Here is a 25,473-nt window from a genome sequence, read left to right on the forward strand (position 1 = left end):
CCGGCAGTAGTCATATCGCTTCGGCTTCGGCTGACGGGGGTGGCAGGGGTGAGGGGATCGAAAAATCCCTGAGGACGCCTGCCGAATTGCCGATGGGCGACCAGTGACAGACAATCTGCCGTCGCTTGCGCATTTAAGTCGAATCATCCTTTAATGCAAAAGTTTGCGTAATAATAATCATCATTTGTATTTCATTATTCCAATCGAAAGTTTATAATTTTTATTATTACTACGCATTATTGATGGTCCTAAGCCCAATAAAGTATGAAGGGAAAATCGATACTCAACTCAAAAGTGACGACCTTTAATTATTATAAAAAATAATAGGTACAAAAATAAACGTAGAAAGGTCAACGGCCCTCGGCGCGGGCGCTCGCTAACCTAGTACCTACCAGCTGATTTTGTAGTTGCCTATTACTGTGCTATTACTTAGTACAGCGATAGGGTGACCCTCAAATTCTGTTTAAATGTTTAAACTTTAGCTAACGATAACTTTGTTATTGTTGAGTTAAAAAAAAAAAGAAAAAATACGTGTTCATTAAATTTTGTTTATGTACAAAATATAAAAATATCCGTACTTGAAAAAATTTCTTCCTGTATAGACGCGACTAAGTATACCTAATCTATGTTTAAATCGATATTAGTGTAGATATTACCTTTCTTAATTCTCCATGCGTGTGATGTCTTGTGGTGGTCTATTAGCCTAACTAACCCCTCGTTCTCAGAGAAGACCCGTGCTCAATAGTGAGCCGAATATTGGTTGTTAAAGATGATGAAGTGTAGATAATGATAATATTTATAAACATGACATTGTTTGAATTATAAGGGATGTTATTCTATATACTTAAGTGTTGTAAAATTACATTTTAACGCCATAAGTATGCATTGTTGAAGTAAATACTTAATAATGGTTGTTTACCTTTTAACGAATGAATAGTTGATGTATTTGTGGTTGGCCAAGGACCACCTATGTCATTAAATGTTTATAACGGAGTAGCGGACGCTCCCCAGTTTTACCTGCGTAGTTCCCGTTCCTGTGGGACTACGGGAATAAAATATAGCCATATCCGCCGCGTCTGTATGTCTGTCCGTCTGACTGTTTGCGATAAACTCGAAAACTGAAGAACGAATTTTCATGCGGTCTTCACTAAATAGATAGAGTGAAGGAGTGGAAGGATTTGACTGGTGGGGAGGCTTTGGCCGTGGCTAATTACCACCCTACCGGCAAAGACGTACCTTCAAGCGATTTAGCGTTCCGGTACAATGTCGTGTATAAACCATTTCATCCTGCTCGTAACAAGTTAGCCCGTTTCCATCTTAGACTGCATTATCACTTACCATCACGTGAGATTGTAGTCTAGTAAAGAATAAAAACAAAATAACAAATTATAGTTTTAGAAAAACATCCAAATTTAACTAAAAATTTTCCTCAAAATTTTTACTCCGCTTTCTATCTATCTCAAGTCAAACTTATCTTTATACTAAAATTCATCTAAATATTATACGGCTTGGCCGTGATATGATGACAAAAAGACAGACAGACATTACATTAGTCTCGCATTATTATGGATAGGTATATTTTATAAGTAGGATAAATAATTTTATTATTAATTATTCTTAATTTTCAAATGGTCTACTCGTAGATTATTCGTTTCCCAACCTCCGCTTACTTACTTACGCTTAAGTTACTGTTACAACCAAAGGCGTCATCCTAAAATAATTTAGGAAGCTATACAATTCATTAGGTCAAGTTTAATTAAACTATCAATCTTTACACCGTTGTTACATCTAATATTATTTAATAAAATTAATTAATTAGATGTTTTCGATCTCATTTTATTACAAACTCTGCCAGAACATCCACTTCAGAAATTGGGTTTTTGCGATTTAGCCCTCTACTATTTGCTTACAGTGTAGGTATACCTTCGATTAATGCATTTTACATGGTTATCTGAATACAATTGTATCAAGAAAGAATATTGGCTCTCTTAATGACATAATAAAAAGGGCCCTTGCCACCATAAATATTCCTGCGCTAATCGAGCCGTAAGGAAGCAGTCGGGATGATGGTAAGAGACCTGATGGATTAACGCTGGTTCCCTGGGAAATGGGGCGGGCCCTAGTGTGGGACGCTACATGCGTCGACACATTAGCACCGTGTCATATCAGGGAGACAGAATCAAGACCGGGAACCGCAGCAGAAAAAGCTGAAACCGGTAAGTGGCTCAAGTATGCCTCTCTGACAGAGAGTTACATATTTGTACCTTTTGCCGTGGAGACCCTTGGGCCATGGAGTCGCAGTGCCAAAAAATTTTTCCGTACCATTTCACCGCGGCTTGTTGCCTCGTCTGGTGACAGAAGGGCTGGCTCATTTTTTGCGCAAAGGATCAGCCTGGCTGTCCAGCGCGGAAATGCAGCCAGTATTCTTGCCACCATTCCACGTGGGCATGATTTGTATAGTTATTAGGATAAGTTAGCTTAAGTTCCTTATTGTATTCTTTTACATGGTTTAAATTTAAATGCCATGAGTGCTACAAAACAACGTATCTGAATTCTGAAGATACAGTTTCAGAGCACTGTAGACTTGTAAAATCATCTGTCATACTTTGTAATCCCTTTCTCAATATAATATCTTTGTTTAATTCTCCACTCTGTATTTAACGTCTCATCTATGTAACTTGGTCGAGAAAGCAATCTATTATATAAGAACAAATTGAACAACACATTCAGTGTTCCGTATATAAAACAATATTGAAGTTTATAAAAAATCACATGTAAATATTCGTACTGGGGCTCGAATCTTGGTTCATTGTAATTCCAAATATACGCCATCCATACTGCATTATAACAATCGTCCTCGAATCTCCAACCTTCCGGTAATTTTTCAAATTCTTTCCTACGATACTCGTCGTGTTTCAGTTGCCAGTCTGCGCGTCTTAAGGTGGGTACAGATTGGTGCAATGCAACATGTAATATGTAATCTCCTGCCTTACATTGCATGTTCCCTGCTGCCTTGGACGTGTGGCGCGCGCGGTACGCGCATTGACTACGAATCAGTCGGCTCAGTCCTGCGCACACTGCGCGCCCCTTTGTGTTCGTACCAAAAACCGACAAATCTCGGATTGAACCGCGCACGAATTGTAACGCTCGGAGCGTGCGCGACCCAGGCGCAGTTCGTGCCACGAGCATTCGTGATACATTGCAGCAATGTGGACGTCAAATTCTTGCATTGCATGTTGCATTGCACCAATCTGTACCCACCTCAATATAAGGAAACGGCTTGTGATAATATTGCACATACGGCGCTTGAAGTATCCCTAAATGAACCCTTAGTCACCACGACTGTCTGGCATCTCAATGGACGATTAACATTAACATTTTGTATGTTTGTTGCAGGGGGCTGGCTATTTGAAACGGGCCGACAGTGACCGCCTTTACGAGATTTTCCTTAAGTATGCGACTTTAGAAAAAAATGGCGAAAAACACATCTCGTGTGAAGATTTCGTGCGAAAGTTCCTCGGCTTGTTTGACGAAGGTGAATGTCGTTTTTTTATTTAGTGACAACTACCTAAGTCTTTGACCGAGGACATCAAGCGGGTTGCAGGAAGCCGCTGGATGCTGGTGACTCGAGACCGTGATGTTTGGAAGTCTGTACAAGAAGCATGTGTCCAGCAATAGATGTCCATCGGCTGATAATGATTATGATGAAGCCTTTGACTGCGCTCTCACCTGATGTTAAGTGACGATGCAATCTTAGTATGGATTCTTTGACTCTTGTATGGACTTCCAAACAACGGTTCGGAACCGCTGCCAGCATCCAGCGGCTCCCTGCTACATACTTGGTGTCCTCGGTCAACCAACACTGCCCTTTCTGGTGCGGAGTAGCAATTCCAGAACGTGGGACCTCCTCATTTCTGATGAAGTTTCAAAAAATAACATAAGTGATTATTATTCTCAGATGACTACAACAAGGAATCGGTGCAGCTCATTGCGGGTATCGTGGACATGGACAAGGACGGCTACATATCGTTCTCCGAGTTCCAGGCCTTCGAGGGGCTCCTCTGTGTGCCGGACGCGCTCTACAAGACTGCCTTCCAGCTGTTCGACACCAACGGCAACGGCCTCGTCGCCTTTGGTAAGCTTTAGTCTGGAAGACGTTATTATATCCAGCAATGTCCTTGAAGATCTTTACTACAAGCTCTTAAATCCGTAGCGATTCCATAATGTTAGCGACATTTCGTACCCTGAGGGTCATTAAGCTTGTCGCATTGTTTCGTAATAAAGCTTGGCAAGTTCGCGGGTACAATATAGATGATAAGTTCAAGACATGCGGATGACGGGAAGGGAAGGACCTGCACGGATGTGAAGTTGTGCGCACTGAGCAGAGGTTGGAAGTAATGTGCATCAGTTGTGGGTTTATCTGTCATGGCTACCCGTCTCCCGCCCCCCGCGGACCATCGGGAGTGTTACGAACCAATTTGCCAAGCTATAGCTATTTTGGACTTCTACGACCATTTCATTCACTCCTTTCGTACCACTTATCCAGGTAGCGTTACTTACGCCCTTAAATAAGATATACAGATATCATAATGGTTGCAAAATTTTGGGGAATTCTGGGGAAGCCCCAGAGTGGAAAATAGTTAGCCTAGTGCTGCTCAAGAAGGCAAACAAACCTACCGACGACCGGGGTATAGACTGGTTTGCCTGTTAGATTCGTATAGAAAGCTATTGGTCCTTCAAAGGATCGAGAAGCTTTTGACTAAACAAGGTGTCTAATGACTAATACGGATTTAGAAAGGGTCTACTTTAATGTCAATAGAAAATGTAGTAAAAAGTGCCATGCAAGCCAAAAAAGAAACACGCAAAATAGACAACTATGTAGTAGTAAACTTTGGTAGACTTCCTAGAGGACACGTGCCTTAAAACTGTTCGACACACACGGCAATGGGTTCATCGTGTTTGGTAAGCTTCAGGAGAACTTCCTAGGGCCTTCTAACTTTTTGGCACTAACGGAAAATACTCTCACGTCAGAAACAAAATGTTCCTGAGTGATAGATAAATGGACCCTACTAAAAATAACTCAAGGTCATGCAAAATTATTATAGCAAATAACTCCTTTTGCGAACTTTTCTTGATTCCTACGATAAAGGCTTCTCATTGGGGTATTACAAGAATTTACACTAACCTTGGACTAATCTTTAATAAATTTTAATGTATTCTTTGCCTTGATAGCATCTACAACTGAAAAGCCGATGGTACTTTGAGGTACTGAATTTATAGAACCATTTTCATGATATTAAGACATGCCTTAAATTACAACATGTTGTATAACGCGTTTTAATCTACGACATAATCGTTAAGCCTTATTTGCCTGTGGTAACCTCATTCCCACGAGAGTTTTTTTAACGGAAGTTAAAAGCGTTATTGAAACACGACGCTTTTTTTTAAACTCTCGTGCGAATGTTAGATAAAAAGGGAAAGAGATATATTATGTCACTGCCTTATTAGCTCTTAGAGTTTTTTATACGGACGTTAAAAAAGTTATTTTGGTTACAGTTTGATTTGTTAATTAAGTTGTCCTGACAAATATTGTGAAATCTTTGCTCTACATTGGTTTTCTTATTTTTGTAATCCATTTCTGAGTCTGCTAAAATATTATTATAATCGCTCACGAGATTACCGACATGTGGAATGTTGAGTCAACTATTATTGTTCCGATAGTCGTTTCAGTCAATGGTCTTATAGCGAAAAGCTTCGACCAACATCTTAAGAAGCTTTCCCTTAACTGCTAAATCAAGGGTCGGATATAGAAGTAATCTTGAGACGTCTCTTATTATGAGAAGGTCCTTCAGGAGCCCTGGCCACCGGTTGTGGAAATAAATAAATGAGAGATAAAATGTACTTTGGCTGGTGGGAGGCTTTGGCCGTGGCTAGTTACCACCCTACCGACAAAGACGTACCGCCAAGTGATTTAGCGTTCCGGTACGACGTCGTGTAGAAACCGAAAGGGGTGTGGATCCTCCTCCTAACAAGTTAGCCCGCTTCCATCTTAGGTTGCATCATCACTTACCATCAGGTGAGATTGTAGTCAACTTGTAAAGAACTACAACTAACTTGTAAAGAAAAAAAAAACAAAAATAAATGTACTAACACTAAATTGTGTAATTATTTTGCAGATGAATTCGCCGAAGTCATGCGCAAAACCGCCCTTCACAAGAAGTTGCCGTTCAATATGGAGAGTACATTCGTGCGATTGTATTTCGGAAAGGTAAAGATTCAAATATTTTATTTCTTGGTCATTTATTGAAAACAAAACTGAAACCTTGTGATTTTGTTAGCTGTCTACCTATCAAGTCCTCCAGTGTAGGTTGGCAGACTTAGGATCATAATCACATAACAAACAATGATCCAGTTTGAGTCTTTACAACCAGCGTGGGGAAGCCGGTAAAACCCATAAAAAAGGTCTCCTTAAAATCCGCAAACATTTTTCATAATTTGTATTCCAAAATTTAACACTAACAACAATTACGTAAATTAATATAATAATTAATATTTACAAATAAAAAAAAATACTCCATCTTACTTCCTTAGTTTTTGTCAACAGTAAGAATAATATTAAAATAACTGATGCAACGCTTCGTGTCGTACTGACTCGATAATGTATTCGTTTTTTAATTTTGTATTTGGAACGGCTACGACACCGTCGTGTTCTGTGCGCTCTATCTATTATTCTTAATCTGTGGTCATAATGTTAACTTCTTTAACTCCAACCATCAATATGTTAATCAATAATAGCCGGGGCCGAGGTTCAACGTGCTCTCCGAAGAACGAAGGTAACAACACTAACTTCCCAACTCCTTGCGGAAAATTTCTTAGAAGAAAAAAAAATTAAAGTACTTTACAGCCCGACCTATCGAACCTAGGACCTCGTGATCCACACAGGCCATGGACTATGAAAACAGTTACATATCTAAGTCCAAATACAATATACTTTCCCCACGTCAACAAACCACAATAAATAACCCAACAACAAAGTATTAAAAAACAACTTGTAATTGTTAAAAAAAAAGTCATACCTGTTTCATGCGTCTTGACAACACTTTACTTTGATATCAAGTTGAAGTAACGTTATATACGCCGATAACGGGCAAGTTTTAATGAAATAACCAAGTGATTATATAAATTACTTTGGGAACTGTTAATATAGATAACATAAAATGTTGTGTTTATAATTGCAGCCTAAATTTTATTTATCTAATTAAATTTCACATGTGATCTAGGTATACTATTATAAATTTATACTTATAATAGTTTTTATTTCAGGCATAGGTATAAAAGCTGCAGAGTTTGTTTGTATGTTTATTGAAACGCACTAATATCAGGAACTACCCGTCAAATTAATTTTGTAAATTATAGCCAAACTCATGAGGGTTAACATAGAGGGGTAAGGGGAAAAAGTTGGGGTAAATAATTTGGGAATATGTATGAAAGTCTGTTCCTAAAATTCAAAGGGTTGTCTATGCTGACGAAGTCGCAGACGTTTGCTATAACCGTTTCATACGATACCTCACATGACATAGCGAAGTCAATTCAACATTTTCTAATTTATAACCCTCTGCCTAATTTCAAGTTTGTAACTAAAAAAAAATTAAATTTTTTCATACAAATTTGTGAGAGCCCTTAGACCTCTTTAATCTGGCTCTGTCACAAAATACGTTATTAGTAAATGTCTGCGAACTATAAATTACCTTAAATTATTTTACAGGATAAGAAAAGGTTAGTGACATATCCAGAGTTCAGTCAGTTCTTGCACGACTTCCACGAGGAGTACGGCGTGGAAGCCTTCAAGAAGTGTGACAAAGATGGCAGCGGCTTTATTACGGCTGCTGACTTTAGGGACATCATGCTGACAATCAAGAACCACCTTCTCACTAAGGAGTTGAAGACCAAAGTTATCATGGTAAGCAACTTGCCTCACATTCCTCCCTCACTGCCTTCAAAATGTGTGACAAAGATGGCAGCGGGTTCATCACAGCTGCTGACTTTAGGGACATCATGCTGACAATCAAGAATCACCTTCTCACAAAGGAGTTGAAGACCAAAGTTATTATGGTAAGCAACTTGCCTCGCAAACCTCCCTCGATGCCTTCAAAAAGTGTGATTGTGTGACTTACATGGCAGCGGCTTCATCACAGATGCTGACTTTAGGGACATCATGCTGACTATCCAGAACTACTTTCTCACTAAGAATTTGAAGACCAAGTTATCATGGTAAGCATCTTGCCTCACAAACCTCCCTCAATGTCTTCAAGAAGTGTGACAAAGATGGCAGCGGCTTTAGCACGGCTGCTGACTTTAGGGACATCATGCTGATAATCAAGAACCACCTTCTCACTAAGGAGTTGAAGACCAAAGGTATCATGGTAAGCAACTTGCTTATAGTCACGCTGTCTCAAAACGTTGGTCTGGCTTTGCTGCGCGATACGTGACGCTTTTGGAGGCAATTCTGATGGCATTGACTTTCAGAAGTGACAGTGCGACATAGCTGACAGCCGTTTCAGCTTATACTGTAGGGATAACATGGTCGCTGATTGTGCATCCAATTTTTAATAGGAGCTCGATGGCCAAAATACATTTACCTGTAATTCTCTTACCCGTGCGAATAATATATGGGTGTTTTTATAATAATCTATAGATAAAAGTCGTGTTAGTTACACTATTTATAACTCAAGAACGGCTGCACCGATTTGGCTAAAAATTGGTGGAGAGGTAGCTTAGAACCAGGAAACGGCTATAGCATACTTAAGGAAGGGGTAGGATAGGGTTTCATGCGGACAAAGTTTTAGGATAGATGAAAGAGAAAAAACTTGTGAATAAGCTGATAGCTCAGACACCTTATCAAAAGGTGAAACCGGTCCATAATCATTAATATTATAATCTGATAACTATTTACCGTGGTTATCGATTGAACGTATAATTTTGCAGTATAATCGATAATAACAATGCTCGATACATTCAACTAATCGATTTTCCCATCAGTTGTAGACAACACATATGGAATCTGATAAATTGTGTTCCGTTAACCGGAAAAAGTTTCTAATCGATTAGATTAGATAGATAATCATAGTTTTGCAGTATCCATCATAACAATCTATACTTCTATATCTATCTATACTTCTATATCTATCTATACTTCTATACTTCTATACTAATTATATAAAGCTGAAGAGTTTGTTTGTTTGTTTGATTGAACGCGCTAATCTCAGGAACTACTGGTTCGATTTGAAAAATTCTTTCAGTGTTAGATAGCACATTTATCGAGGAAGGCTATAGGCTATATTATCCCTGTATTCTTACGAAACCACGCGGGTAAAACCGCGCGGAGTCAGCTATTGCTTGATATATTTATATACTGATTGATTTTGACAACGATTGAATAGACACCAATTATATTTATGGCTTGAATTAATACATCACCGCCTTCAAAGTGATCAGCAGATGTTATTTTTCGCTTTTTAGATAGTCGGTACGTTTTATATTTTTGAAGTGGTTTGATTTTTTTCACGTAAATAAAGTGCTTTGTCGTCATAATTTGACCTTTGGCGCAATCGATAATTCGAACATTCGTCTCGAAAAACAAGGGACTTCATTTATTTTGATTTCTGATAATTTAATCCGTAAAATTGTTATATATTGACATTGTTTTTTTTTTAATGTTGTTCATCAAACTAAAGTAGAAAGATTGAAATTATTTTTTATTTTTAAACTTTTGCGGAGTTGAATTTATGAAGTCATAAAATTCTAGAATGCCTATGAAATACCCTATTTTATTAGCACTCAAAGTAATTAAATCAATAGTAAAATAGCGTGCTATTAAGAAGTTACGTTAATTTTACCAAAGAAATTATAATTGCGGATTTAGAATTTAAATAAAATATAAAAGTATTATAATTATTTTTATAAAAGGTGGGCCAAATCGAGCAGTATGTACTACTAAATGTTTCTTTACGTAAATTTAGTTTAAATTATGAAATCTAGTCATCTTATTTAAATAAAAGGAAGCGATAAATCCTAGTTTACTTGGATCTTAGATTAAATAACTACCTATTACCATAAAAGGATAATTTAAATTTTTGTGAGTTACTACATGAGACTTACGAAAGTTGATAACTTATTTAATACACGAAAACAGTCTAAAGACGATAAATTAAAAACAATAATAACTATAATAACGTAGTAATGAGTTGAATGTGATGTTAAGATAAACAAATTATTACGCTATTTTGTTAATATTATATTCTGACGTAATTTTCGGGACCGGGTATTTCTAACGCCCGGTCCACAGGGCAAAGATGACTCAACATTAAGGGCTCATTTACACGGGCGGCACGTAGCCAACGGCAGCTGTCGACCTATAGCGACGTTTGCAGTTGTAGCGTATAGTGTTCGCCTTGTTTTCAGTAAACTACAAATAGTTTAACAGAAAGAAAGTAAAAACATTTATTTTAAAAATTGTGCCACACTTAACCCTATTGTAGTGCCTGATACTCAAACCACTTAGTCTACGCATCAGAACACCACTATGTTATATTTGGCACAACCTTGACAAAGGATCCAGTTTAGCATTGTGCTGCATGTACCAAGGAAATATTGGACATACAGCGCTGATTTTCAGCTGATAACCTGACAGCGCATACGCGTGTTGGATTTACAAAATGAGCTCCAGTAACGAAATCGATGTTGAATTGCTTATTGTAGCATTTCACAATAGCTGTAAGCTCGACAAAAGAAGCATTGATATTTGACAATAATTGAATTTTTTTTTCTCGTTCTCCTATCATCGTAAAAGTCGATAGAGTGCAATAAAATGTCAATGGGTAGCGACGGCAGCAGTAGCCTCTGCCGTTGGCACGTGCCGTTCGTGTATAAAAGCCCTTAGGCTGATTATTGTGATGTCTACTTCCAGGCGTCTGGGTTCCCACAAGGCGAGCGCAAAATCAGTTTCCCATACTACATGGCGTTTACGTCCCTCCTCAACAACATGGAGCTGATCAAACGGGTGTACCTCAACGCGTCAAATGGTCACCGCACCCAGGAGGTCACCAAGGAGGAGTTCCTGCACTCAGCGCAAATGATGAGCCAGGTTACGCCTCTGGAAGTGGACATACTCTTCACGCTTTGCGACATGATACATCAGACGAATGGGTGAGTAACATTTTGGGGTCCGTAGACCGCAAGAATCCTTAAAGTTTCGCCATGTCTGCCTTTCCGCGGTTTAGCTCTGACACTTTTAGTACTAGACACAATGATGTTAGAAGAAAAAATAGTAGATAGGTTACATAAACCACTTTCGATGATTATAACTGGCACAAAAAATATTTCAGCGGCGTTGTCAACGGCGCAAAGATAGTGCGGCGACTGAACTCAGGTTTGCTAATAAGCATAGTTTTAACGTGGCGGTCCTCGTATAACCTATCTACATCTTTTTCTTTTAACATCATTGACTACAAAGCTATAGTTTAGCGTACGGGTAATTGATTAATGTAACGTAGGCACGCCGCCAAAGACTAAAATAATTTTTTTCAGGATAAATTCCCTATATTTTAACACCTACCATGTTTTTTAATGAATTGTCTGTATTGGATGTTACTTGTACGGGCTGCAAATTAAAAATTGCATAGTCAATAGTCATACACTTAGGGAAGCTACGAAGAAGTTTCTGCACTCGGTACAAAAGATTATAGGGCGCACGACACTTCGCAAGAAATATCATTTTGGTTGAGCCAGATATACGACGAATATAAAAACGATAAGTCACCATGAACCATATTGTAGGTCATAACCAATTGATGATAAGAATCTGTTAAGGCAGCGCGCAAACGTAGATACTTTCAAGGTCAAAATCTGTAAATTAACGTGTCATAGGTACATTATTTTAGGAAGAGATGGGAATAGATAAATTTCAACACAGCATACCATTAGTCAGATTTCATGTGTTTGTAGGTACTCTTTATATAGGTAATGCCATGGTATTAATTAAATAACACTTTACTCTTTGAAACACTAGTATACAAATACACTACACTATTAAATAATGGGACATGAAATACATAGATACTAATAGATAGCTTTTAATCCTGATTCCTGTTATAAAAATGAGAGTGGGGTAGAGGCGTGAAAATTACTTTACGGCCTATTACTATTTACAGTCACCAGCAAAAAGTTTATTTTGTTTCATTTTCTTCTATTATATAACTAATTTTTGTCATTTTGTTTAAATTCTTATTGAAATTTTCGTGTGATGTAGAACGAGTACCTAATTAGTTAGTGTAATTGGACTTTCCGTTAGTTAATAAATAAATAATTACAAGTATACAGAAAAAATCTTTAAAGTCGTTCAAGCCGTTTCGGCAGACTGCGACCACAAGACAAGCACGGAGCACCATGACATGAGTTTTATAGATTAGATGAAGGCTCTATATTGGCTGAAACCGGTAAGTGGCTCAAGTATGCCTCTCTGACAGAGAGTTACATATTTGTACCGTGGAGACCCTTGGGCCATGGAGTCGCAGTGCCAAAAAATTTTACCGAATAATTTCACCGCGGCTAGTTGCCTCGACTGGTGACAGAAGGGCTGGCTCATTTTTTGCGCAAAGGATCAGCCTGGCTGTCCAGCGCGGAAATGCAGCCAGTATTCTTGCCACCATTCCACGTGGACATGATTTGTATAGTTATTATAATAAGTTACTTTAAGTTCCATATTGTATTCTACCTCATAAAATAAAAATAAAAAAATATTGGCAGGTCGCAAACAGTCGCGCAACAAAAAGTGTCTACGTTTGTGATTCGCCTAATTCTATTTAAGAGTAGTAACTGTAAAATGTGTCGTAGTAACGAGGTGATGATAACTGTTATCAGTTTATCGGTTACGCGGTACGTAATCGTCCCCGTTATCAGTAGATCGATGACATTCATCATCTGACCAGACAATGTCGTTATAGAAGATTACCTGAGTTCCATACTTCTCTTAATTATGTTATAATTGCTTTTGTTGCTATTTAAGGTGATTAAAAAAATAGGGTTGCCAAATTTTTTTTGGAAACTTTCTACTTTTATAATAAACTAGCAGACACACCCCGTTCTGATAGGGAATACAATATAGCCTATAATAACGAACAACGAGGCTTTCTATTGGTAAAATAATTCTCAAAATCGGCTTAGTAGATCCAGAGATTACCCCTCGCAAAATGACATATCGCTTGACAGGTTGATCACGTGACCTAATACTATTATTATAATTAGATTTAGCAATTACATTTAAATACAATTAGGATAATGAGCGTCAACTCGCCAACAAACTGGCTGTACAGTTTGGCGAGAGTATAGTTAAGATAAATAATTGTTAAGTCTTTTATAATAAAATAAATAAATGAAAAAAGAAGGATATCGACAACGAGTGTCAACCACATACTTTAGGTAGCCAGGGTTATCGTTTGTAGAAAGAGAATCTATATGTAACATGGCTAGAGACCGTACAGATAAGATCGTAGCGAAGTGCGCAGTAAAAACATAACTTTCTTCAAATCTATATTGAAAATCACAATCCGTTTGCGTTGTCTAGAACCGCATAAACAGACAGTCTTTGTTCTGTATTATACACATATATTGATATTTATGTATTTCATGTATTGTAAATAATTCACACTCCTCACATCCAAGTGTGTTGCTTATCAACCGTTAAAACATTATCGGTTTATTATTTTATTTACTCCTCGTTATAGACAGTTATTTATGTTAAAATTACCTTGTATGCGAAGATTTTATACGTTACGTGCCTACAAAATCACCGCAAAAAGTGATCCGAATTTAGCGATACTGAGCGCACACATCACATGCACAATTTTGTATTTACTTACATTATATATTTATAGATATATAGTTTTTACACTTCCTAAACACATAACTTGATATTAAATAAGTTTCGTTGTTTACAATTCGACTAAATGAAATTAAGATAATTAGACACTTTTGTTCGCCCCAGTTTCGACGTGTTAGTGACATATCTAATAGTATAAAATCTTTGCTTGTATTTTGACTACATTTACAAAATCGGGTATTGGATTCTAGTCACGGTCGATCGGCTCAAAACAACAAACCTGGTTTAATTATATATATTTATATTATTTTAACCGATTTCTTCCATTAGGGTTAGATATGAAAACGCAGAATCAGTGGCCTACAGCAACACACTTCACCACAGACGCACTGGGTTCGGTTTCCGTTTGATACAAACTTTACACACATAATATCATATCTCTATAATAATTAATACTATAGCTTGGCAACTTCGTTAGTAACTTCTAATGGTCCGTGCGGGTCGGGGGGTCACACCTGTGCAGTCTTTCCCCCCGTCGCCCGCATATCATGGGAGTGTCATCAACTTGCTAGACTATATACTATTCTCTTGTAAATGAAAAATGTTATTTTATCCTAATATGAATAAGCCTTTAACTTGAACTTCGAGTGGAATTCTGAATGGTGATAGCTTATTATCCTGGATTAACACATTTAAGGTTTCTATTACAAAACCGCGAGAGAAACTGCGGGACACGACTAGTTTCACAGAACTTATATTCTAGTTGCAGTTTGTTTATGGAATTACCTAACACACTTAATTTTATTTTCAGCAACAAATTATTTTTGTATATTCAAGTGCTTTGATAGCCAAGTGGATATGACTTCTGCCTACAATTTGGAGGGCGTAGATTAGAATCCGGTCTGGGACATGCACCTCCAACTTTTCAATTATTTGCATTTTTAGAAATTAAATATCACGTGTCTCAAACGGTGAAGGAAAACATCGTGAGGAAACCTGCATACCAGAGAATTTTCTTATTTCCCTAGGTGTGTGAAGTCTGTCAATCCGCATTGAGCCAGCGTGGTGGACTCCCCCTCCACCTCTTTCTAAGAGGAGACTCGTGTTCAACAGTGAGCCGAATAGGGGTTGTTTATATTGACCTCTTATAATAAAAAGACGGACAATCATTTAGAAAATTTCAATTCAATACTGGCCAATTTTTGCTTTGACAGTCTTAGAATTATCGGTAAAAAAATTATACCTAAAGGCCTTAAAATATAGTCCAATATTCAATAAAATCTCAAATTCAGAGCAAATTCAACCTTAAAGTTTAAGTTTAAGGTTGAATTTGCAAATGCAACTACTTGAATTGAGTGCCAAGAAGTTGTGTATCGCACTCATTGAATGGGGACGTTTTTTGGTCGCTGATTGTGCATCCACTTTTTAATAGGAGATCAATGACTTTTTAACCGACTTCCAAAAAGGAGGAGGTACTACGTTCGGCTGTATGTATGTTTTTTTTTTAACTTTATAAATATTGTACGTTTCTTTACAGTCGAATCATATACAATGACCTCATCTCAATAACACCAGAGCAGTACTTCAAACACGTAACACGAAGAGTCGCTGAGATCAAAGCAGTTTCGGTGAGTGTATCTCTTTCCCACACATAACTAATCGTATACATCTGTCTTACTTTGACACAAATAGTGCGAATTGTTTGAGGTTTTGCGCGCAAGATATTTTATAAGGTGTTAGCCAATTTTAGTATTTTTAGTGTTTATATACAAGTGTATAATGAGTATTGGTTTTATAGAAGTTTCTGTATATGTAATGGAAAACTTTGTTCTGAAGATCTATTTATAACCGACTTCATATATTTTTTTATGTTTGTTACTTCATAACTTCGTCATTTATTAACCAATTTTGAAAATTCTTCATTTGTTTGAAAGAGTAGGTACACTTCCATATTAGTCCCATTTAATTTTCACGAAAATCGGCTTAGTAATTTTGTGTTAAAATCAAAATAACTGATATACGTCTTTGAAGTCGGTTCCATTTTTATGTTAAAAAGATTATTTAACAACGGTGTTCTTTTCGATTATAGCTCTAGCCATGTTACATTTTGATTATCTTTCTACAATCGCTAACGCTTCGAAACTAAAAGAATTATGGAAATGTCATTCGTTATCGATAAGTAAAGTGACCATCGAATATGTCATCCCCATGCATTTTTTATATTTCGTAGCGATTTGCCTTAGCGATTGCGATAGCGATTGTAGAAAGGAAATCGATGTGTAACATGACTAGAACTAGTTATTTACTCGTATGTGCCTTTTAAACCGATAGTCATCACAAATAAAGTAGGTCACATGAAATTTCAAAAGTGCTTCTAAACTTCGGTTAAAAAATATACGAATGCCTCGAGAACCACCTTTGGTTTTCGTCGGTTAAAAAAACCATTTTGCTATTTGCCGAGAAAGCCATTGAAAATAGGCTGATTGTCATTGCAAAGAAATGGCAGGCAATTAAAAAAAAGTCTATTTCCTCAAGCTACAATCGGCACTAATATAGGCCTTGTGTGAGGTAAATTGTTTTCAAAATTGATTAATTAATTATATTACTATTACATCATACCTACAGCTCGTGCAGATTGACTTGACACCTGGCTCGACATGTTTGTACTTTGTTCCTTTGATTGTGTTTGGTAGCTAGGTGTCAAGTTAATGTGCACGAGTTACACGTCTCCAGCAACTTCTATAAAGCTAAACAATACAAAGATTAGTTTGTGAGATATCTGGAAACATCACTAACTTACCGCTGTTTGTTTCTATCTTTCTTTCAATGCTCATGTGAAGGAGGAGGTAAATATAAGAGAGACATTTCGATTAGTAAACTTTTTGGAACGCATACTGGTGAGTAGAGATATTGGAGTTTATGATGTTTCTATTTCTGTGTTCCTTTACTTTGATCTGTTAAGTCTATGGCTATCTTTTTGAACATTTCATTTGTAAGACTGTTAGGGAGTGTTTACATTTGACTATGCATTAAATGACAGTTTACTGGTCTTCCATACATTTTGTAATCATTATGTACACACCATGTCAGGTTCCTTATACTAAAGAAATACTCTATGTGCATTTTTCACCAACACACAAATTGGAAATTAAGGTAGAAAATGTATGTCATTTCATAACTTATTTATTTTTAATTATGTATATTTTTTTTTATAAAATGTTATTGAAAAATTCAAAGCTTATTAATCAAATTTATTTTCATTAATTTTAGAACAAATTAATTATATCATTAGGAGTGAAATGACTAGCGATTTATGCCCTCATTTTTAATTTGTTTGTTGCTAAACAGTGCATATCAAGTATGGGTTAAGTATAGACCCTAGTGTTTGTAGTAACGCAATCCCCTGATTTCGGCCAGAAGCCTGATAAAGTAGAATATCATTACACAGTAAACTGTAAAGTTGACTCACGCCTGTAAAAATGTAATGGTGAGGTCTACAGACAAGTTTGACAGAGACGTTGGTGCGTAAAACTCAGCAGTGAAAATACTCCTTTAGTTTTGTCTGTCATCTTACCTTTACAACCAAAGTACAGAGACTTACACACGGTGTACTTACTTCCCGAAACAGAGGTGTGATTCCGCTATTTTACACTCGTCGATGAAATATTCGCATATAACAAGTTCTTTTAGAATTTGAACTCAAAAATAAATTGTCACTTGCAACGAAGTTGCCATGGAAATGAGCGAGGTCACACATGAAACTTTACAGAATGCAGGGGTTGATTTACTATAACTAATGTAAACGCTCCATAACAGCCATTGTCGCCCTTGCAATTTATTCACATAAGTTGAACGTTTTTACTTTAGTAGGATATCATATTATTTTTTTCATTTAAATACTCAATTTCCGACATCTCTTCGTTATACAAATGTAAATGCGGAATTATATTTGTCTGACGTGTCGTGTTGTGACGCATTAGAACAGAATCGGTACCATACATTTTGTATGCGACACATCAGAAGCCATCACATGTCACAACACATAAGTGTAAACATTGCCAAACAAAATATGTGATATCGATTCTGTTCTGATGCGCCATGACACGACACGTCAGACAAATATAATTTCGCCTTAAGTCTTTGCAAATGCCATCAAATCATTGCATGTATAATTGTTTTACATTTAGGTTCGCGTAATTGTTCGAATCCCGTGGGACCGGTGTACAATAATAATGGTAGGCGTCCACTGATCCGCATCGTACATAGCGCATCAAACGGAAAATCCGTTCGATTATATACAAAGAATACTAAAATACGTTTGAAGCGATGCGTACGATGCGGATCTGTGGACGCCTGCTTTTAACCCATAAAATTATTTCATATAAATTCCATAAATGCTAGAAAACATCTCAATATTTAATACAGTCAGGCACTAACGAACAAAACTCCATGATATACTCACACGTCCCACACATTCACTGTACACCAAAAGGACTTTCCGGAATAGATTGTCTCTACGATGGTGCTGTAGATTTTGTAGTTTCATCCGCGTCCATAATAAGAAGACCCTATTGTACACCATATGAGGGAACATTACCCATACCCACTAATGCACTTTGGCATTAAATTTTTTCTTCATTATAGAATAAGAGCCAGTGAAATCTGGACCTTCGTCATAAGTAACTATAAAGTTTAGATTCTTAGATAAATAGGTAATGTAAGCAAATATGTAATTCGAAAATTTCCTTTCTAAAAACAACGTTAAAGTTTAGAGAAAAAAGGGTCGCTATCGAAGGGTTTCACGAAGCTAAGTGTCCTCAGTGATTCTTTATACCCGAAGAAAATATAAAAACAGTTAATTTGTAGTTGGACAATCAATCTCTTCTATCTTGGCTATTTTCCAAAAAACATTAGACTCCAAGCTCCATAGTTGCCTACCGTATTGTCAGCTTTTAAAAATGACGAACGTCAAACTATCACTGGCTCTTACACCATTGTACATTTCAGTACCTGAGAGTATTAACCTTTAAGTATGGACGTCATTTTTTCTAACTACTGTCGACGTGGAGTCTCACAGGCTATGCAGACATTTTTTTTTTTTTTGAGAAAACTGATATAAGATCGCTTTAAAGCTGATTGAATATTAAAGTTATGGGACTTTGGGATAAAATAATGTGCTTATAAAATCAACCTTTACTTCAAAAATTATAGAAATTTTGTAAATCAAAAATGGTTCATTTCAGTCTTAATGTACTTTTTTAGGTATTGAAATCTTTTTTCTCAAAATATAATATATCAGAATCCAAAAACATAAAACACCCATTTCTGGTAACAAATATAAATTTTGACTACAGTTAATAAAATTACTGGCAGTCAGTGCACAAAGGTCTATTTGATGGTTTTTACTTACGGATTCATCAGAACATGCAACCTTGTTGGTAGTTTTACAACTAAAACAAAAGTTACTGAGCCACTCAATCGCTGGTAGTGGAGAGAATTAGGTAAAACTAAGAAGAGGAAAACATCAAGGAGACTGTGAGACTCGACGTCCATACTTAAAGGTTAAGGATCCATCTTAATGTTATAGAAATCGGATCAATATGCGATTATGTTTGTTTCAGAGTCCGGAGGAGAGAGGTGTTTTTATACAGATCTTAGAGAGCACGTACAGGTTCACGCTTGGCTCTATCGCTGGTGGCAAGTATCTATAATATAAAAATGAATCTAGAATCTTCCTAAGCGAAAAAATCGAGAACTACTGAATTTTAGAATACTCCTCGAAGTACGAGGATAATTCTTACGAAGAGAAAAATAGTCTAAAAAAATTTTCTATACCCCCATACAAACGATTCGTAATAAAGGAAAATTGAACTTTAATACCATAAAGTTCAAGTGTTAGTGGAGATGTTCCGGGAAGGCAAAAAAATTAACGTTAGTGTAGAGGTAGAGTAGTAGTAGGATAGAGGTAGGGGTAGGGGTACCTTTGGTAGGTAGCAGTAGGGTAGGGCAGGTGTAGGGAAGAAGTATGGTAGGGTAGGGTAGGTGTAGGGTGAGAGTAGAATATGATAGAGGTAGGGAATGAGTCAAAGCGAAGCTTGACTGGGTCCGCTAATTACTTAAATGTAAACAAAAGGCACGGTTTTGTCCACGTACTTCCCGTTCCCGTATAAATATGGGGATAACAATACAGCCTATGTTACTCGCTGATAATGTAGCTTTATATTAGTGAAAGTAATATAAAATTTAATAACACGATGTTTTTTTACAATTTTTACGATGTTAATAAAATACAACATTTATATAAATAAATATTCGACACTCCCGCTACGGGACATTTTTTTTTTAACAAATGAATAGAAGCCTGAAGAATGAAGAAAAAATTAATGTTAGCCCTTGAATACAATCTCACTTAATGCTAAGCCATGCAATCTAAGATTGAAGTGGGCTGAATGAAAGTGGGAAAAATTCTTTCAGTGTTAGATAGCCCATTTATCGAGGAAGGCTATAGGCTATATTTTATCCCCGTATTCCTACGGGAACGGGAACCACGCGGGTGAAACCGCGCGGCGTCTACTAGTTTATTATACGTATAGATTAGTATTGTTCCGCTTACCATCAATTTCTATTTTCTGCAACATTGACGTAAAAACAAATGTCCATGTAGCCGTGGGAGCGTCAGCAGTGTACCCAATAGATCTGGTGAAGACCAGGATGCAGAACCAGAGGACTGGCTCCTTCATCGGCGAGGTGGCGTACCGGAACTCCTGGGACTGCTTCAAGAAGGTCATCCGGCACGAGGGCGTGTTCGGCCTCTACAGGGGACTGGTGCCGCAGCTGATTGGTGTAGCGCCAGAGAAGGCCATCAAACTGACTGTGAGTATCCCATTTTTATACTTATACTTATTTTCACAGAGTAACCAGAGTGAGTCTTTACAAACTGCGTGCTGAAGCCGGTGAAACCCATAAAAAATCAAAAGTCACGCGTCTAGACATCCGCATATACAAACTTTTTTCTTAATTTGTATTCCAAAATTTAACCCTAACAATTACGTAAATTATTATAATACTCAATAATAAGCAATAAATGAATATTCGCATCTGATTTCATTAGTTTTTGAGAACAGTTTTTAAAACATTTAAAAATGTAAGACGCCATTTTTTTTTGAATAATATTGAAAATTACTGATGCGAGAATATATTCGTTTTTGAATTTTGTATCTGTGATGACGACACCGTCTTGTTCCGTGTGCTCCATCTGCCTATTATTGATTAATCTGTGCTTATTTTATACTTTTTAGTACTTTTATGACATAGATAGTGGTGTTTGTTCTTCTCTGTATTCTGATAAATATATATATTTTTATTATTTCAGATGAATGATTTAGTTCGTGATAAGTTTATGGACAAGAATGGAAATATTGCTTTGCACGCGGAAATTCTTGCCGGCGCTTGCGTGAGTATTCATTTCTCTTAAAAAAAGAACCGTGTGGTGCTTAAAAGTTCTAGCCGAGATAGTACGAAGTGTTGTGTTGTGCTAGTGATATAAACGAATAGCTCATTCTTGTCGTTTCTTTTAAAAAAAGAGCCAAGATAGTACGAAGTGTTCATTGAGTTAGTTGGCAGTAGTGGGAGGCCGAGTGCTGGTGATATAAGCGACAAGCTAATTCTTGTCGTTTTTCTTAAAAAAGAGCAGTGTGGTGGTTAAAAGCTCTATAGCTGAGATAGTACGAAGTGTTCCGTGAGTTGGCAGGGAGCAGTGGGACTCAGAGTGCTGGTGATTTAAGCGACTAGCTCATTCTTGTCGTTTCTTTTTAAAAAAGAGCCAAGATAGTACGAAGTGTTCATTGAGTTAGTTGGCAGTAATGAGAGGCCGAATGCTGGTGATATATAGACGACTAGCTCATTCTTGTTGTGGCGTTGGATTCGTCCACACCTTTTGTTGGATAATCCTTCATAGACTATTTATAATCTTTAATTATAATCTCTATAAGAACTAGACTATTTATAATCTCTATAAGAAGGTATAGGTTTGCCCTCGTAATGGACCGTTAAAATTAGATTTTATTTTTATTCTTTACAAGTTAGCCCTTGACTGGAATCTCACCTGATAGTAAGTGATTATGCAATTTAAAGCCTCAATAGCTCAACGGTAAGAGCGGTTGGATTCATCACCGAGGGGTGGTGGTTCAATCCTCACCCCGTTGGTCTATTGTCGTACCTACTCCTAGCACAGTCTTTCCCGACTAGTTGGAGGGGAATGGGAATATTGGTCATATTATAAAAAATATGGCAAATACTCTTTTAGAAAAAAAATATAAAAATTTTTTGATGGAAACTTGCAACTTGTTAGGAGTAGGCTCAAAATACACACCCCTTACGGTTTCTACACGACATCGTACCGGAACGCTAAATCGCTTGACGGTACGTCTTTTGCTAACTGGTGGTAACTACAGCCGAAGCCTCCCACCAGTCAGACCTGGATCAATCATGAAAACCTCAATCGAACCCAGGACTTCCATCTTGTAAATCTGTGCCTCGGAGGATGGTAATGATGATGATATTTTCCACAGGCGGGTGCATCTCAAGTAGTTTTCACAAATCCTCTCGAAATAGTAAAAATCCGTCTACAAGTGGCAGGCGAGATCGCCGCCGCTAGTAAAGTCCGAGCGTGGTCCGTGGTCAAGGACCTTGGCCTATTTGGACTTTACAAGGGCGCCAGGGCCTGTCTGTTGAGAGACGTGCCCTTCAGCGCTATTTACTTCCCGGCCTACGCTCATGTAAAGGTATGTTATGATCGAAATTGGGCTGAATTTTAAATTTCAAAATATTTAGGTAGCTCATTTTGCTAAACATATATAGACCCATAGCAAGTAAGTTACAACAGTCAAATTACATTAAAATGTCAAAAAAAAATGCAATTTCGTATGCGATTGTAATGGCGTCACCATTAGCATGAAATGTGTTGCTATGGATATGGTTTTGGTAAGGTTTTGTAGATTAGATTATAGGAAGAATTAATTGTCATATACTATTTCCTCTTGCAGTGGTAGGAAAAACTGTACTTAAAAGACAGTCTTTGTACATTATGTACAAATAATACCTACTTTCTTAGACTTTGCTCTCTTCACAACGTGTTCTGCACAAAAGACGGGACAGGACATAAACTATACAATAGGGTAGTTGACTCCAAATTTAATATAATATTAATTTCGTATAGTACATGGAACAAGGGTCCGAAATATATCGATATTAATGAATAAAAGTTAAGGATTTCTTATAAAACTTAATTTAAAAATCATTTTTTTTTTATTTTTCATGATGGTCTATAAATAAACTGTTTCACAGTACATTACGATAAGGGAGCGTTTGACAAAAATATTAATTACAAATAGTTTGACGTTTAGTACATCAAGTTACATTGTGACATCACAAAATGGCAGCGTTTCTGACATTTGAAAAATTTTACATGATTTTTAAATTAAATTTTATAAGTAATCCTTAACTTTTATTAATTAATATCGATATATTTCGAAGCCTTATTCCATGTACTAAGCGAAATTAATTGTTTATTATAAATTTGATATAAGTCAACTACCTATATTTCACGTTGTTTTTTTTAAATTTGCAGGCGAAATTTGCAGACGACAACGGCTACAATCACCCGTTGACTCTGTTGGCTGCTGGCGCCATCGCTGGCGTGCCGGCCGCCTCGCTGGTCACCCCCGCTGACGTCATCAAGACCAGGCTACAGGTGAGTTACAACACGGAGGTCCTGGGTTCGGTTCGATCCACGGCTTTGCTGATTGAGGCATATAAGATCTGGCTGTTGGAAGGCTATGGCTGTGGCTAGTTATTCTATCGGCAAATTCGTATCGCCAAGTGAAGTCTGCGCGGGTGTGAAGTCGTGCGCGCGTGGCATCGCTACCCCCCCTCCCCGCCCGCGCAGACCATCGGGAGCGTTACGAACGAATTTGCCAAGCTATACGCTGGTGAAACCGTATGGCGTCGTCTAGTTATCATATCAGCCGATGGACGTCCACTGTAGGGCATAGGTCTTTTGTAGGGACTTCCAAACATCACGATACTGAGCCTGCATCTAGCGAATCCCTGCGACTCGCTTGATGTCATCAGTCCACCTGGTGGGGGGTCTACCAACACTGCGCTTTGTATTTCGGGGTCGCCATTCCAGCACCTTGGGACCCCAACGTCCATCGGCTCTTCGAACTATGTGCCCCGCCCATTGCCACTTCAGCTTCGCAACTCGTTGAGCTATGTCGGTGAGTTTGGTTCTTCTGCGGATCTCCTCATTTCTCGTTCAGCATAGCTCGTTCCATCGCCCGCTGTGTGACTCTGAGCCTTCTTATGAAGCCCATAGTTAGTAATGGCGTCTGATAGTAATAGATTATTAAACAATACTGTTGTTTTATAGGTGGTAGCCCGATCAGGTCAGACGACGTACAACGGTGTTATAGATGCGACGAGAAAGATTTACGCCGAAGAAGGCGCCAGGGCGTTCTGGAAGGGTGCTATAGGTAATTTATTTATTTTTACTTTACTACATATTAATCATCATCATTATAAATCTATATTCGGCTCATTGCTGATCACGAGTCTCTTCAGAATGAGAAGGGTTAGGCCAATAGTCCACCACGCTGGCCCAATGTGGATTGGCAAACTACACACACGTAGAGAAAAATCTTTGACATGCAGGTTTCCTCACGATGTTTTTCTTTCACCTTTTGAGACACGTGACATTTCATTTCTTAAAATGTACATAACTGAAAAGTTAGATGGAGGTGCATGCTCCGGACTGGATTCGAACCCCATGCCCACCAAAATCGGAGGTAGAAGTCCACTGGGCTATCACATGTAATTACAAATTATGATGTTGACGAGATATTGCAACTGGCACTCCGCACTTCACCAGTAAGCTACTTCATGATATTTATCAATGAATAAGTTTGGCTAGGTCATAATTTAAGGATGACATAGAATAAGATATTTTTACAAAATATCTCTGATTACAAATCTCCGAAAATATTAATTTTATAACACATTAGACATTTTTAATTAATGTTCCTTAAAGAATATAACCCTTAGAGTTATGAGAAATACTCCCGAGCACCCTGTATATTTGGAACAAAACAACACTTATACACGTAGGCAATAAACGTGGTGGAGAGTTCATTTTCAAGTTATCTCTATTTCTTTTATTTATTTATCTATATCTCCCTTAATCTCGACGTAACAATAATTTGCAGCGCGTGTATTCCGTTCGTCGCCGCAGTTCGCCGTGACTCTTGTGACGTACGAGATCCTACAGCGTCTGTTCTACGTCGACTTCGGAGGATCGTGAGTACTATTTAATCTCCAAACACTACGGTCTTAAGCCGCCTGCATATTATATTATTACTAGCGGACGCTCGCAACTTCGTCCGCGTGAAACTCGATGTAAACTTTCAACTACCCCTACCCTACTCTAATCCCTACCCTACCCTACCATACCCTAACCTACCCCAACCATATACTACCCCTACCCCTACCCTACCCTACCCAACTTTACCCTACCCCTATCCTACTCCTATCCTACCACTTCC

The 25,473-nt window shown here is 37.6% G+C and overlaps 1 protein-coding gene across 1 annotated transcript in view; it reads left to right on the top strand.

The window, feature by feature from the left end:
* Positions 1–25,473, top strand: part of LOC112046251 (calcium-binding mitochondrial carrier protein Aralar1) — a 41,840-nt gene that overhangs the window by 5,176 nt on the left and 11,191 nt on the right. Inside the window, exons 2-14 of the mRNA XM_024082835.2 lie at positions 3,397–3,535; positions 3,959–4,135; positions 6,177–6,268; positions 7,766–7,960; positions 10,967–11,205; positions 15,414–15,504; positions 19,498–19,573; positions 20,541–20,749; positions 21,249–21,329; positions 22,447–22,659; positions 23,505–23,627; positions 24,306–24,408; positions 25,138–25,228. Coding sequence (XP_023938603.1) covers positions 3,397–3,535; positions 3,959–4,135; positions 6,177–6,268; positions 7,766–7,960; positions 10,967–11,205; positions 15,414–15,504; positions 19,498–19,573; positions 20,541–20,749; positions 21,249–21,329; positions 22,447–22,659; positions 23,505–23,627; positions 24,306–24,408; positions 25,138–25,228 — 1,829 coding nt within the window. The remainder of the gene's footprint in view (positions 1–3,396; positions 3,536–3,958; positions 4,136–6,176; positions 6,269–7,765; positions 7,961–10,966; positions 11,206–15,413; positions 15,505–19,497; positions 19,574–20,540; positions 20,750–21,248; positions 21,330–22,446; positions 22,660–23,504; positions 23,628–24,305; positions 24,409–25,137; positions 25,229–25,473) is intronic.

Source organism: Bicyclus anynana, chromosome 12, assembly GCF_947172395.1.
Source record: "Bicyclus anynana chromosome 12, ilBicAnyn1.1, whole genome shotgun sequence".
In the NCBI taxonomy this organism is placed as follows: Eukaryota; Metazoa; Arthropoda; class Insecta; order Lepidoptera; family Nymphalidae; genus Bicyclus; species Bicyclus anynana.